Raw genomic sequence first — 16,318 nt, forward strand, 5'->3', positions numbered from 1 at the left:
AATACTTTTTGAATCGTAGGCTACCATCTCAGTTGTTTTACTTGGCACTGGAAAAACATTGTCTAGAGCCCTGCTGAAAATGTAAAGTAACTTTCAGCTCTAGCACCTCGCGGAAAAAAGTATTTCATGTCATTTAGCGCTGATTTATCGTTATCGCAGAAGAATGGGTCAATTTATCGCTAAATTGTTTCTGTCTATATCGCCCAGCTCTAGGAAGGAGGTAGAGCAACACGAGAGAAGGAAGATTGACTCTCTTATTTTTTCTGTCAGGGAAGGTGGAAGAGGATTGGACGGCGTCACCATAATGTAGACAGAAATACAGTGAGCAGATAAAGATAGAGATAGAAAAAAGTAGAACAACATACTGGCTCTACGTACACACACACACACACACACACACACATACATACACAGTGCCTTCAGAAAGTATTCACACCCCTTGACTTTTTCTACATTTTAGAGTTTGTCACTGGCTTACACACAATACCCCATAATATGGTTTTTAGACATTTTGTAACGGTTTTCCTCCTCCTCTTCATCCGAAGAGGAGGAGCAGGGATTGAACCAAAATGCAGCGGATTGTGAAGACATACTGATTTATTAAAGTAAAGACGGAAAAACACGAAAACGAAATACACTTGAATAATTAACAAAATAACAAAACGGAGTAGACAGACCTGGACATGGAACTTACAATAAACACGAAGAACTCACGAACAGGAACAGACTACAAAAACCGAGACAGTCCCGTATGGTGCGACAAACACTGACACAGGAGACAACCACCCACAACGAACACTGTGAAACAACCTACCTAAATATGACTCTCAATTAGAGGAAACGCCAAACACCTGCCTCTAATTGAGAGCCATACCAGGCAACCCTAAACCAACATAGAAACAGAAAACATAGAATGCCCACCCAAACTCACGTCCTGACCAACTAACACATAAAACAAACTAACAGAAATAGGTCAGGAACGTGACACATTTTTACAAATTAATGAAAAACTGAATTGTCTTGACTCAATAAGAATTCAAACCCTTTGTTCTTGCAAGCCTAAATAAGTTCAGGAATAAACATTTGCTTAACATGTCCCATAATAACTAGCATGCAATAATAGTGTTTAACACAATTTTTGAATGACTACCTCATCTCTGGACCCCACAAATATAATTATCTGTAAGGTCTCTCTGTCGAGCAGTGAATTTCAAACACAGATTCAACCACAAAGTCCCGGGAGGTTTTCCAATGCCTCGCAAAGAAGAGCACCTATTGGTAGATGGGTAAAAAAAGAAGCAGACATTGAATATCCCTTTGACCATTAATTACACTTTGGATGGTGTATCAATACACCCAGTCACTACAAAGATACAGGCACCATTCCTAACTCAGTTGCCGGAAAGGAAGGAAACCGCTCAGCGATTTCACCATGAGGCCAATGGTGAATTTTAAAAAGTTACAGAGTTTAATGCCTGTGATAGGAGAAAACGGAGGATGGATCAACAACATTGTAGGTACTCCGCAATACTAACCTAAATGACAGAATGAAAAGAAGGAAGCCTGTACAGAATAACAAATATTCCAAAACATGAATCCTGTTTGCAACAAGGCACTAAAGAAATACTGCAAACATTGTGGCAAAGCAATTAACTTTATGTCCGTAAGTGTTATATTTGGGGCTAATTCAATACAACACATTACTGAGTGCCACTATCCATATTTTGAAGCATATTGGTGGCTGCATCATGTTATTGGTATGCTTGTAGTTGTCAAGGATTTTGTTTTTTAAACGTAATGGCGCTAAGCACAGGCAAAGTCCTAGAGAAAAACCTGGTTGTCTGCTTTCCATCAGAGACTGGGAATGATGAATTCACCTTTCAGCAGGACAATAACCTAAAACATAAATATACACTGGAGTTGCTTACCAATACGACATTGAATGTTCCTGAGTGGCCTAGTTCCAGTTTTGAAATAAAATCGTCTTGAAAATCGATGGCAAGACTTGAAAATGGCTGTCTAGCAATGATTAACAACCATCTTGACAGAGCTTGAAAGAAAAATCTAAATCCAGGTGTGCAAAGCTCTTTGAGACTTACCCAGAAAAACTCACAGCTGTAATCGCTGCCAACAATGATTATAACATGTATTGAATCGGGTGTGATTTGCAAGTGTCTAAAAACATGTTTTCACTTTCATTATGGGATATTGTGTGTCGATAAATGAGATTTATTTTTAATCCATTTTGAATTCAGGTTGTAACACAACAAAATGTGGAATAAGTCAATGGTTATGAATACTTTCTGAAGGAACTGAACATTTATGCCACACACACATCACAACTGCTGCTACCAGACTCTTATTTGCTATTGCTAATACTGCACAATTTAAACGCTTCCCCTCCCAATCCCACCTTCCCTGATACATGTGTAAATATTGGAATATATATTGTGCCTTCCTGTATTCCACTGATGCTAAAATGTTTATTCAATTCTACTCAGCTATTTACTCTATGTTTTCGTATTCTTATCTTTTATTATTTCTTATTGTTGTTGCATTGTCGAGAAGGAACCTGCAAGTAAGCATTTAGTGGGACAGTTTATACCATGTGTATCCTGTACATATGATACGGCTAATAAAACTTGCAACTTGATAGAAGACCCCCCTCACCACCACCACCTCTTGTCCCGAGAGACAGGAATATCTAGTGACACAGTGCTTGTGTCATTCCACGCTCCACTAGCTGTGATTATGGGCCACCTACTGAGCCCCCAGCCATCCCACATCCACTCATGCATGGCCTGTACACTCTATAGAACAAAATAGGATCTTATGGGCTTTTTCAACCCTCACACTCCCAGAGAAGGAACTTCCTAAGTGGAAGGGAGATGAGGAGCGAGGAGAGACAATGGAAGAACCCTCAGTTGGCTATAAGGAGACGGTTTCTCTGTTATTGTAGCACAGGGAAGTTGAGAAAATAGTATTAATGCGCAATGATATTTGAAAATGATTCAACAAGCTATGCCACCTGGGCACTGTACTGATGAAGCATTGTGAGTGAAGCCACATAATTTCAGCCTCACTATTCGGTGTTATTTTTTTATTCTTTTTCACACATCTGTCTTAGTCATTAGCCAGGTTTCCATCCAACCATTTCATGCTAATGAATTTACCAGATGGCTGCCGCATGAAAAGATTCACGACAGGCCTGATGGAAACCAGGAATTATTGGTAAAATGTCCTTATTTCGACAAAACAAAATACGCAAGGGTGGATAATTATTTTGTCTTTGAAATTGATTATGCGACAATTTTGGTGGAAACGCCTTTATGTGCAAATATTTATATAATTACCATCATATCGAAGTAAACGTGGAGTAGCGCGATGACACGTTACGTTGTAGGACTACCATCATGACTTGGAAAAGCATTGAGTTTATGGGTAGATGAAATAAGTTATGATGAACTTCAAATGGTGGTTAAGTGCACGATGATCATTCAAATTTCCTGAATGCTGGTGACATGATGATTGGTGCTTGGCTGCCAATTATCAGGTAAAATGATCTTGCTCTTATTCATATCTCATCGTATAACCTACCCTGTCCACTTTATCAGCAAACACTTGTCTAGAGAGAAAACGTTTTTATGACAAAACCATCTGTAGAGATGAAAATGCAACACAAACACATTGAACTTCTGTTTTTTGTATTCAGTACATGGGAATTAAGCGCAAAGTGTTTTTTATGTGCACCAGTCATCACATTTATATCCCTAACAAGTCAGTTTGATGGAAACACACCTCTGGTAGGAAAATGTGCATATTGTTTTTATGCATATTTTAGAATAGTCAGGTTAAATCTGTCGCCAATTGGATGGAAACCTAGCTATTTGGGTATATCTTAACTTCCACTTAAATGGAATTTTCACCTAATCTCCCATTGCCGTGAATGCATGATAAAGTGAAAATTGTACTTGTGGAAGTGGTTACAGGCTCTATATTGATGCTCTTCCCTCCCTCCTCTGCAGTGGCCTGAGGGACAGAGTCAGTATTTTGGTGGACGGCTCGCTCATCATCGGCGGCGTGAAGCCTGAAGATGCTGGGAGATTCACCTGCAGCCCCAGCAACAGCCTGGGCCAGCCCCCGTCCGCCTGGGCCCAGCTCACAGTGCAATGTGAGTGTCTGGCCATATCCTCTACAGTCAACCCCTACCCCTTATGTACTTGTGTTCATTAGAATACACAGAGCTACTGGGTGTACACTACAGCAAGATCCATCCTAACGAACATACCTAATTCTGCTCATCAGCCATACAAAGGACATTAACTGATTCTAGATCTGTACCTATAATAGCAACTTGAACCTGCAGCTGTGCTGTAGAGCGGTCCCACTGCAACTGAGTACACTCAGTCCTGCTGATGCTGTCCTGCTCTACTTAATGAGTGTTATACTTTACCTAACCACCCTAATGAGCCGCAACGAGAGCTTGGGACTATAAAATTCTATCTGCATTTTTGTCCAAATGTTGTTATTGACATAGCCTTGTTCTGTTCAATGTTCTCTACCTATATAGTAGTCTAAATACCCCAAATCATGTTCTGTGCAAAATAATACAAGAAAAAAATTGCTGACATTTTGGGTTTAGATGTGGGGGGGGCATAACCTGCCGGGGGTCTGGTTGGGCATCTAAAGCTAATTTCCTGCATTTTTACACAATTCAATATGCCGTCTCGAATTTAGAACAAAAAGATAGCAAAAAATGCCCAAAGTCATCAAGCTAGGTAAGAGATCATTATTAAATATGTTTAAGTGATTATTAAGACTGAACTAGATCAACGGTAATTCAATAATAAATATTGTTGCACCTAACCAATACCCTAACAAAATAAGAACTCTTGAAAAAATACAAAGACTTGTGATTGTTTATTAAGACATCCTCTATATCAAATTTCAGCCAGCTCGAGCCGCCTGCATATCCGACCCCCACCAGTCTAGTCAATAACTCAACTCTTTCCTAACACAATTTCCTTCCCAGTTCACATATTTATTTATTTTCATTCACAAGGGAAAGGTTTGGAAACACAAAACAAAAGAAAAACCACATACACCTCAAATATACATTAACAAACAGAAACAGCAAATCCTCCTTATAATTCATATCATAGGACTAATGGTACTGTGGAGCACCTTTTACTTGCACACAATAAAGCTGGGTTGCCCTGTTAGGTTCTAATTTTTCAGAGTATATAACTCACCAACACTAGAGAAGCTTAACCAAGTTTAATTCTTCCCAAAGGGTCGTTACAGCTATAATTCAGACAAAAAAAATGTATTCACACGTGCACTGATATTTAACCTTTTCTCCTAGGTTGAGTCTCCTCCAGAACTGAACATCCAATGCATCTCTGTTGCTAGACAGAACCTAAGTGATATCTGTTCTTCCTCACTTCATCTAACCTGACCTGTACCCCAAAGTGCTCACTCTTCCCCAACTCAAGGCTGTCATGGTTATTGATACAAGACTGTCTCTCTTCTCCTCCCAGAGGATCCCTGATGGATAACAATAACATATCCTGACAATGTAAACTGTAAACGTTATACATTACCCAGTCTCCCTCAGTGGCATTGTTAGTTTCCAAGATCTCCACCCAACACATTCCTAAGCCATCTGGCTTTCCACAGAAAAGCATTAACTTCTGACATTAAAACCCAGTCTTTTTCACTCCTTATATTCTATGCTTCTGACCAATCATGTATTTAATATCTCAATGTTCGAAGTTTAGCCTGAATCCAAAAGTCCATCCTCTTGAACAATAGCGTCCTAATGTTCAATTTATATGAACTTGGAAATTACTTCTAAATGGACAAACGATGATAATAAAACATGAATTAAAAAAACTAACAAATGCTTATAAATGAACAAACAATGATAACAAACATTCAACGTGAGGTTTACAAACTCAGAGACTTATGGCCTCTGTACTATGATCACATCATACACACTTTTATTTCCATCTCTCATCACACAACAAAATGCAATTCCAGCTGAATCTGCTGTCTTGTTCCATGTCAGATGGAACACTTTTTGTTTCTCCACTTTCTCCTTCTGGTTCCTAAAAGAGTGATAGCATAAGACTTGGAAAGCAACAAAAAGACACACAAAACATAACAGTATTAACAATGTGATAAGCTATGCATAATTGTATATGCATGACAACCCAAAGTTTGAAAACATGACAATTCCCACTCTGTCTTAGCCTGACTATGTCTTCAGGATACTTTTCTGCTGAGGTTGGCAAAAATGAATGCTCTAAAAAAGCTTCCTCATGCTTTCACCCAGTCTTTCCCGTCAGACTACAGGATCCAAGAGGTGTTCCCAAGCCATGTCATTCTCACTTTACTCCCCATCATCTTTCTCCATAGCCACCCGATATACAGTTGAAGTCAGAAGTCTACATACACCTTAGCCAAATACATTTAAACTCAGTTTTCACAATTCCTGACATTTAATCCGAGTAAAAATGCCCTGTCTTAGGTCAGTTAGGATCACCACTTTATTTTAAGAATGTGAAATGTCATAATAATAGTAGAGAGAATTATTGATTTATTTCAGCTTTTATTTCTTTCATCACATTCCCAGTGGGTCAGAAGTTTACATACACTCAATTAGTATTTGGTAGCGTTGCCTTTAAATTGTTTAACTTGGGTGAAACGTTTCGGGTAGCCTTCCACAAGCTTCCCACAATAAGTTGGGTGAATTTTGGCCCATTCCTCCTGACAGAGCTGGTGTAACTGAGTCAGGTTTGTAGGCCTCCTTGCTCGCACACACTTTTTCAGTTCTGCCCACAAATGTTCTATGCGATTGAGGTCAGGACTTTGTGATGGCCACTCCAATACCTTCTATTTTTGTTTCATCAGACCAGAGGACATTTCTCCAAAAAGTATGATCTTTGTCCCCATGTGCAGTTGCAAACCATAGTCTGGCTTTTTTATGGCTGTTTTGGAGCAGTGGCTTCTTCCTTGCTGAGCGGCCTTTCAGGTTATGTCCATGTAGGACTCGTTTTACTGTGGATATAGATACTTGTGTACCTGTTTCCTCCAGCAACTTCACAAGGTTTCTTTGCTGTTGTTCTGGGATTGATTTGCACTTTTCACATCAAAGTACTTTCATCTCTAGGAGATGCGTCTCCTTCCTGAGAGGTATGACGGCTGTGTGGTCCCATGGTGTTTATACTTGCGTACTATTGTTTGTACAGATGAACGTGGTACCTTCAGGCGTTTGGAAATTGCTCCCAAGGATGAACCAGACTTGTGGAGGAATACAATTTCTTTAGATTTTCCCATGATGTCAAGCAAAGAGGCACTGAGTTTGAATGTAGGCCTTGAAATACATCCACAGGTACATCTCCAATTGACTCAAATGATGTAAATTAGCCTATCAGAGGCTTCTAAAGCCATTACATAATTTTCTGGAATTTTCCAAGCTGTTGAAAGGCACAGTCAGCTTAGTGTATGTAAACTTCTGACCCACTGGAATTGTGATACAATGAATTATGAGTGAAATAATCTGTTGGAAATATTACTTGTGTCATGCACAAAGTAGATGTCCTTACCGACTTGCCAAAACTGTAGTTTGCTAACAAGAAATTGGTGGAGTGGTTGAAGAACGAGTTTTAATGACTCCAACCTAAGTGTATGTAAACTTCCGACTGCAACTGTACATCAGCCATTTTCTGCTCTGCTTACTTTTACAAAGAGCACAACTCATACACACTGACCTAATGCTCAGCTCCCCCCCTATCCCCAGTTTAAGTTATGCCGCTGGCTGACACCATTCAAACCAATAAGGGTTTGGAACTTTAAGTCCAATTATCTCAGAATCATCTTTTTGCAGATAGAACCTTATAGTCAGTCCCAAGCTTTCAACAAGCCAAAGACAATTTTCCATCTTACTGTATGTACATTTGATGTAAGCTAAAGCCTTTTGAATCTGAATACAGGAAATATGGCACTATATCTGGCCGTGGTATAGAATAAGTTAGAAAGATAGAAAAGATAGAAACCCTCTCTCTCTATCCACTGCACTGTGTAATTGATTGGAGGTTACATTGGACTCCAAGCCAATTCCAGACCACCCAAGCTCGGGCAAGCGGGCATATTAGCCCCAACCCTGATCCCATCCAACCACTACACACACTCGGTGTCTCTTAACCCCAACACACGCACACCAATGCCGGGAGCCGTGTGGGTTAGAATTGAAACTGTGACCTTGAAGTCACTCTTCTTCCAGGTCACTCGAGTCACTTTCACATTCAGCAATATTCTCCTAGCATGATACGCTCTATTTAGTTTTCGGTCACACTGGCATTGATTAATCGATATTATTCGCAGCCCGCCTTTCATTTATGAGTCGTGACTTTCAAGTACGCCAGCCTAGTCATTCCCCTGAGGTAAATCAGCTATATTGTATTCCAAATTAATGGAGGCAGGGATGAGCGTTGAGCACCAGTAATATCCATCCACCGGCGAGAAATGTGGCCCCGCGTCTGCGGGTAGTGATGACTCGTTTGGGTAGCCAAGGCAACAGACATTTTGCATTCCCCCACTCTCTCCTCCTCTATGGCTCCAAATTGGATATTTATTTTCTCATGCGCCTGAGGAAGGGCAGGAGGGGCAGGCAGCACTAGTCAGGAGGGAGGGTAGCGAGCATTACATCATCGCTTTCAGAGACCAGACACTTTTTTGACACAGGCTGCAGAGAGAGAGGGAGCTTTTTTCTCTCAAGTAGCGACCGATTTCCCAAAGCAAGTCACTGCCTGAGCCAGAATGCAGAGAGGCAGAGACATTTCTAGCTAGCCAATGCTGTTCTATTTTTAGAATTTGAATGATATTCTTGTCTTCTGCCTGCCACTGAGGTCTTTGACAGCTAACGGACTGCTGAGCGATTGTTGACAATTAGGGGTGCGTAGTAGGTGTATAGTGTGATTATAGTAGGTGTATAGTCTGATTATAGTAGGTGTATAGTGTGGCTCTCTGGTTTCTGGGGGCGTGGTGATGTACAGCCGCTAGTGAAAGTCTACACACCCCTTTCACAGGTTTCTCGTTTGGCTGCCTTAAAATCTAAAAAGGGATTAAACAATTTTAAAAAACATCGATGTCTAGATTGCATATGTCTTCACACCTCAGAGAACATTTTTGGTGGAAGTACCTTTGACAACCATTACAGCTGTGAATTATTTTTAACAAGATTCTACCAACTTTGCACAACTCTTAGGACTACAAATATCCATTGTTTTTGTCGAAATTCCTCAAGCTCAATAAACTTGGTTGGGAATCATTGATAGACAGTAATATTCATACCTTGTTTCTGATTTTCAAGCATATTTAATTCCGGACTGAGACTGGACCATTCAGGAACACTTAACACCTCTTGGAAAGCCATTCTGGTGTGTCTTTGGCATTGAAATGTATGTTATTGTCCTGCAGAAAAAAAAACTCTATCCCAGGCTTAGGTTTTCAGAAGACTTTCATATCATTTTTATCCTAACAAACTCCCCACTCCCTGCCGATGACAAGCATACCCATAACATAATGCTGCCACCACAATACTTGAAATTGCAAAGGGATCAACAACATTGCATGCACTTCACATTACTGGCCTTCATGACAAAATTAAAAGAATCCACTGTGTTAAAAAGAATCCACTCCAAATCAACCATTCTGTTTGCATCAAGGCCGTTAAGTAATACTGCAAGACAACACGTCAAAGACATTAAGATACAGTGCATTCAGAAAGTATTTAGACCCCTGAACCTTTCAGCTTTACTCTAAAATGTATTACATACATTAATTTCCTCATCAATCTACACACAATACCCCATAATGACAAAGCGAAAACAGGTTTGTCTAAATTTTTGCAAATGTATTACAAATAAAAAACAGAAATAGTATTCTCAGACCCTTTGCTATGAGACTCGAAATTGAGCTCAGGTGCATCCTGTTTCCATTGACCATCCTTGAGATGTTTCTACAACTTGATTAGAGTCCACCTGTGGTAAGTTCAATTGATTGGACATGATTTGGAAAGGCACACACCTGTCTATATAAGGTCCCACAGTTGACAGTGCATGTCAGAGCAAAAACCAATCCATGAGGTCGAAGGAATTGTCTGTAGAGCTCTGAGAAAATATTGTGTCAAAGCACAGATCTGGGAAAGGGTCCCAAAAATGTCTGCCGCATTGAAGGTCCTCAAGAACACAGTGACCTCCATCATTCTTGAATGGAAGTAGTTTGGAACCACCAAGACTCTTCTCAGAGCTGGTCGCCCTGCCAAACTGATAAATCGGGGGAGAAGAACCTTAGGGCCACTCCTCAGTAAAAGGCACATGACACACTGCTTGGAGTTTGCCTAAAGGCGCCTAAAGGAGTCTCAGACCATGAGAAACAAAATTCTCTGGTCTGATGAAACCAAGATTGAGCTCTTTGGCCTGAATGCCAAGCGTCACGTCTGGAGGAAACCTGGCACCATCCATACGGTGAAGCGTGGTTGTGGGAGAATCATGCTGTGGGGTGTTTTTCCGCAGCAGGGAGACTAGTCAGGATCGAGGGAAAGATGAACGGAGCAACGTGCACAGAGATCCTCTATGAAAACCTATTCCAGAGCGCTCAGGATCTCAGACTGGGGTGAAGGTTCATCTTCCAACAGGACAACGACCCTAAGCACACAGCCAAGACAACACAGGAGTGGCTTCGGGACAAGTCTCTGAATGTCCTTGAGTGGCCCAGCCAGAGCCCGGACTTGAACCCGATCGAACATCTCTGAAGAGACCTGCAAATAGCTGTGCAGCGATGCTCCCTATCCAACCTGAGAGAGCTTGAGAGGATCTGCAGAGACGAATGGGAAAAACTCCCCAAATGCAGGTGTGCCAAGCTTGTAACGTCATACCCATGAAGACTTGAGGTTGTAGTCAATGCCAAAGTTGCTTCAGCAAAGCACTGAGTAAAGGGTCTGAATACATATGTAAATGTGATATTTCCATTTTTTTTTTTTTTATACAATTTCTAAAACCTGTTTTTGCTTTGTCAATATGGGGTGTTGTGTGTAGATTGATGAGGGGGGGGGAACGATTTAATCAATTTTAGAATAAGGCTGTAACCTAACAAAATGTGGAAAAAGTCAAGGTGTCTGAATACTTTCCGACTGCACTGTATACTGCATAGGCACTGCATTGTCTGAGGTACCTGGACACTCTTTCACTCTCTGTCTCTTCCTCCTCTCTCTCCGTATTTATTTCTGTCTATTCCTATCATCTCATCATCTTATGCCTTTCTGAAGCCAAATTGTCAACTCCATCTCTTTCTCTCTCTCTCCTTCCATTGCTCCTGTTCTCACTCTTCCCCCTCCCTCTTCCTTTCTCTTCTTCCGCCTCTCTCAGGTGTGTCCCCCCATCTCTGTGCCCTCTCTGGGTTGGTTGGGCTGGGTTGGTTGGGCTGCAGGCTACCATGCTTCCATACCTGCCCCAGGACAGCAGCCACACACACACTCAAACCCTTATATGCCACCACACGCACACGCACTCACACTCAAACACACACAAAATTAGATCGGCGCGACCGTGACCGGTTGTTTCGGTACTGTGAGCGTGTGTGACAGGCGCTGCAAAAGTGAGGGAAAGGGAGCGCAAAAGAGGGAGGAGGGGGAGAGGTGACATCATTGTCTGTGGAAACCCTTTCCTCTGCAGTGACGTCAGCTACAGACGGTCGATGGGCTAGGCAGCGTGGGCGATAGCGGCCCCACTAGTCCACTGATTGCAGTGCAGCACTACGCCAAGATTTCAGGCAGTGTGTGTGTGAGAGAGAGAGAGAGAGCGAGCGAGAGAAAGCGAACACCTCTGCCCAAGCCAGTACAACTGTTCCTATTTCATTTTCAGTCCCCTTCTCTTCTTCCCTTTCACTGGTGAATTACGCATAATAATCAGCTTTGGTACATGTGGTAAAGCGAGACCAGACATGAAAATAAAGACGTGTGGATATGTACATGTTAGAGAAAGTGTGTATGCGAGCTATTGCGAGACTGGCACTACCCCACCTCCTCTCTCCCCTTCTATAAATAGACTGTGGCACTTCGCCAAAGATTAAGATGTTGAGAGGGATTTTTTTCCAAACCGCTCCTTTCTAAGCAGCCCCGGCCGTCTCTTGCAGCCATTTTCACCTGGCTCTGACTAGATAACAAAGTCTGAATCTGTCCTTTATTATTCACATCAGACATGACACACTGAGACCTGTCTGGTTAAAAGGTTAGACAACACAGAGGAAATTAATGGGGAGTGCAGACAAGTTTGTTGGTTTGTGCCATTGTGGTGTAATGTAAGGTCTAGTGGCAAATCTGTCATCTCTGCCACATAGTGACACTAAACAAGATACCATGGACACTCTCACAGAATACACTACTGAGCCAAATCAAGTTGGACTGAGCTGACCTGCTTACACATCCACCAATTTGTGAAAATATGTGGCAAAAAATATGCAAGCCAGCACAGTTTTCTTCGGGTTGGCAAGACATCGCGCAAACACCTCTTTGAAACAACCTACTTTGACCTTACTTCGCTAAGCAGCCCTACTATTCTCCTGCTTCCGAGCTTGTTCAAAGTTATAGGCTAGGGCATTGACTTTAGTGCCAACACCTCTTTCCTCTCGTCTATCCGTTCTGCCAGATAAAGTTATATCAGCCGTGACTCCACTCAGCCATCGAAGCCTCTGTCTGAATACTGAAGAGGTCATCCTGCTCTATACTAATTTTAATCCACACAATACCATTCTAAATATTTGGCTAGGATTCTCCTTCCTTGGAAAATTAATTGACATACTCAAAACGTATTTCTCCGTTTACTAGTCAGTGTTTACCCATCCACTCCAAACACACACACAACCTCCACAGCTACTGCTCTCAGACCAGCTGCTACCGAAGCACAGTTTATCATGTAACGACATCCCGTGCTCATAAAACCTGTTATTTCCCCTGTCTCCTGCTGCAGTACTGGTCCCATAATCACTACCAATGTTACTCCACCATAAAGATAATGTTTTACTATGATATTTATCTTGTGGCCTGGGCGATCTAGCTAGCGGTTAGTGTCGCTGTCTACACCTTGTACAAAACTTTTTCCATAATAGACCAGATGAATCCAGGTGAAAGCTATGATCCCTTATTGATGTCAACTGTTAAATCCACTTCAATCAGTGTAGATGAAGGGGAGGAGACAGGTTAAAGAAGGATTTTTAAGCCTAGAGACAATTGAGACATGGATTGTGTGTTTGGCATACAGAGGGTGAATGGGCAAGACAAAATATTTAAGTGTCTTTGAACAGGGTTTGGTAGTAGGTGCCAGGTGCACCGGTTTGTGTCAAGAACTGCAATGCTGCTGGGTTTCCCACACTCAACAGTTTCCTGTGTGTAACAAGAATGGTCCACCACCCAAAGGACATCCAGCCAACTTGACACAACTGTGGGAAGCATTGGAGTCAACATGGGCCAACAACCCTGTGGAACGCTTTGGACACCTTGTAGAGTCCATGCCCTGACAAATTGAGGCTGTTCTGAGGGCAAAAGCGGGTGCAGCTCAATATTAGGAAGGTTTTCCTAATGTGTTGTACACTCAGTGTATATTTGCCCATGTTGGTTTGGTTTCGAATCCAGCCCACTGCCTTTGTGACGAACTCTCTACCTTTCCCACCATCTCTCCTTTGTCCAATAAATACAGAAATAAATACAATACAAATGAACTGTATTTCTCTCTCTCGCCCCAGACCCTGCCCGTGTCAAAGATATGCCACCTGCCATCTACGTGGCCATTGGCCTGCCAGGCTTCATCCGTTGCCCTGTAGATGCCAACCCGCCTGTCACGCTGGTCAAGTGGACAAAAGATGGCAACCCCCTCCGGATAGAGAAGGTGAATCAAGGGTCATATTCATTAGAACACACTGTAGCAAAAGGTTTTGCAATGGAAAACGAAAATGTGCATTTTGTTATTGGACACGCTCAGGAAGCCCCTCCCGGTTTAAGTCCCTTTTCTTATGCCTAATGAATATGACCCATAACGTTCAGAGATAAATGTATTGTGTAAAACCGATATGATTGTCTGTTAGGTAGGAATAGGGAATGGTATCACCTCTATTTGTTCTATTTCTATCGCAATGTTCAGAACGTTTGACATCACTGAAACCAAAATCTCTCATGGACAGATGCACGTAACATAAGATGGTATCGTAGAGTCTGTCAACAGATTGTGGGATGCGACGTGTAACGAGGAACTTTGTTCTGCGCTCAGATTTTTCGTCAATGATCATTTGGACAAATCACGATTTCGCATCTTTTGAATTTCGAAAGAGGAGGGGACATTTAGCCCATAGACTTGCCCGAAACTTCCGTTTAGGGGGGTGGAGACTTTACTAGTCTTCGTATATTTTCGTATACATCTTCCCCCAGAACTGTATTCTTAGTGGAGTAGAGTGAAGTTGCCCCGCCTAGACATTGATCTAAAGTCAGTTTTGTGTTTTTCCCCCCTAATGGTTAAGTTTAGGGCTAAGGGGTAGGCTGATCGTAGATCTGTGCCTAGAAGGGCAATTTCTACCTGAGTTTGGATGACAGACTGTGAAATCTCCTCAGGCTTGGAACTGCGACAAAGGTGATGAACTAAGCTCTTCACATGTGCATTAAAGAGGACGTCCTAGTGACTAAGTTTCCTAGTTTAAGGCTTTTAGGGGTGGATCAATTGTTGTGTATATCCTAGACAAAATCTAGCTGTTCTTTCTGTTTCCTTCCCCTACTTTTTGCCCTTGCATTCAGTCCCTTTTGATTCAGAACTTTTAACTACTGAGAACAATTGGGGACTGATCGCACCTCTCACTTCCTTGAAGCCACAGTCTCCTCAGCTCTATGCAGGATGACGGGATAGTGCTGTGTCACTGGTGAGCCCAACCATACAAACATTGCGATGTCATAGCGTTAGCCCCTCTTTGTTCCCACAGTACCCTGGTTGGAGCCAAATGGAGGACGGGAGCATCCGCGTGGCCGAGGTGACGGAGGACTCTCTGGGCACCTACACCTGCATGCCTTACAATGCCCTGGGCTCCGAGGGATGGTCCGCTCCCACTCCTCTGGTGCTAAAGGTACGCAGGCTGATACTAACAGTAATTAGCGTAACGTGCTAGTTAATATATCAATCATTAGGCATTTTCTATGGAAAGACTATCATGCTTCGAGTTAGCCTAACGGCTGCACCCATCTCGGGTCTGTTACTCTAATCTCACCCCCATTGGGGAACACTCTCTCTGGGCAGGATCCCCCTAAGTTCTCGATTGTTCCCGGAGGGGAATACAGGCAGGAGGCTGGGAGAGAGCTGGTCATCCCCTGTGCGGCTGAGAGAGAATTTCCCTATCCCAATATCACATGGCGGAAGGTAAGTGAAGCGACCCTCCCACCATCCAAAGGACTCATGCTGTGGCCTGGTCTGACAGTCTTTACTTTATAATAGGACAGAGCTACAGCTCTTCTCCATCCTTTCACTCTAAAGTTATGGGTATCAGGTAGAACGTTGCTGGACACTCACACAGTCTATTTGACAAAGCTACTCGCTGCTAGTAAATCCCCAAATTATGTAATGTTAAGTGATAACGGGTGGTTATTACTACCATGTCATTTCTAAACCAGACACCGCCAAATGTGGTTCGATGGTGATTGTTGATATTGGAGTCATCTTTTCCATCTTTGCCACAAGGAATGAGATGAGGTTGCAATCAAACTGGCTCCTAGAAATCACAATGTTTTAATTGCATTTTAATGGTGGCGTTATCAGTTGAAACAATCAAGGCAAACACATTAGCGTTAGCCTTCAATTGTCTCTTGATTATGGAGCTTCTTAATCTCTCCCAATGAAAACAATGTGATTTGCAGTTGTTTGTCTCCCTTTACCGTCGCCATGATGCCGATGTCGAAATGTTTTGTTATATGAGTAGCTGAGGAAGGACAGTCTCTTTCAACAGCCACAGTGACTGAGGAAGCACAAGTTTTAGTCTTTAGTGTTAGTCTTTCTGTTTTTCCTGTCTGTCCGTCTACTAATCTACCTGTCTGTGTGTGTCTCTGTCTGTCTGCCTTCCTTTTGTCTATCTTCCTTGTTGTCTACCTGTCTCTGTCTGTCTGCCTTCTTTTTGTCTACCAGTTTGTCTATCTGTCCTGTTCTCTGTCTATGTACTAATCTACTGTCTGTCTGGAGGCTATGTGGGTGGGTGATAATTACCTTCCTTGCCAGAACCAATACAGTAT

The 16,318-nt window shown here is 42.2% G+C and overlaps 1 protein-coding gene across 2 annotated transcripts in view; it reads left to right on the plus strand.

Moving 5' to 3' along the window:
• igsf9bb (immunoglobulin superfamily, member 9Bb) overlaps positions 1 to 16,318 on the plus strand; it is a 167,807-nt gene that overhangs the window by 105,330 nt on the left and 46,159 nt on the right. For both annotated transcript variants that reach the window (XM_071327189.1, XM_071327199.1), the window contains exons 7-10: positions 4,026 to 4,171; positions 13,804 to 13,946; positions 15,025 to 15,165; positions 15,336 to 15,455. In XM_071327189.1, the coding sequence (XP_071183290.1) occupies positions 4,026 to 4,171; positions 13,804 to 13,946; positions 15,025 to 15,165; positions 15,336 to 15,455 (550 nt within the window). The remainder of the gene's footprint in view (positions 1 to 4,025; positions 4,172 to 13,803; positions 13,947 to 15,024; positions 15,166 to 15,335; positions 15,456 to 16,318) is intronic.

Source organism: Salvelinus alpinus, chromosome 1 (genome assembly GCF_045679555.1).
Source record: "Salvelinus alpinus chromosome 1, SLU_Salpinus.1, whole genome shotgun sequence".
Classification (NCBI taxonomy): domain Eukaryota; kingdom Metazoa; phylum Chordata; class Actinopteri; order Salmoniformes; family Salmonidae; genus Salvelinus; species Salvelinus alpinus.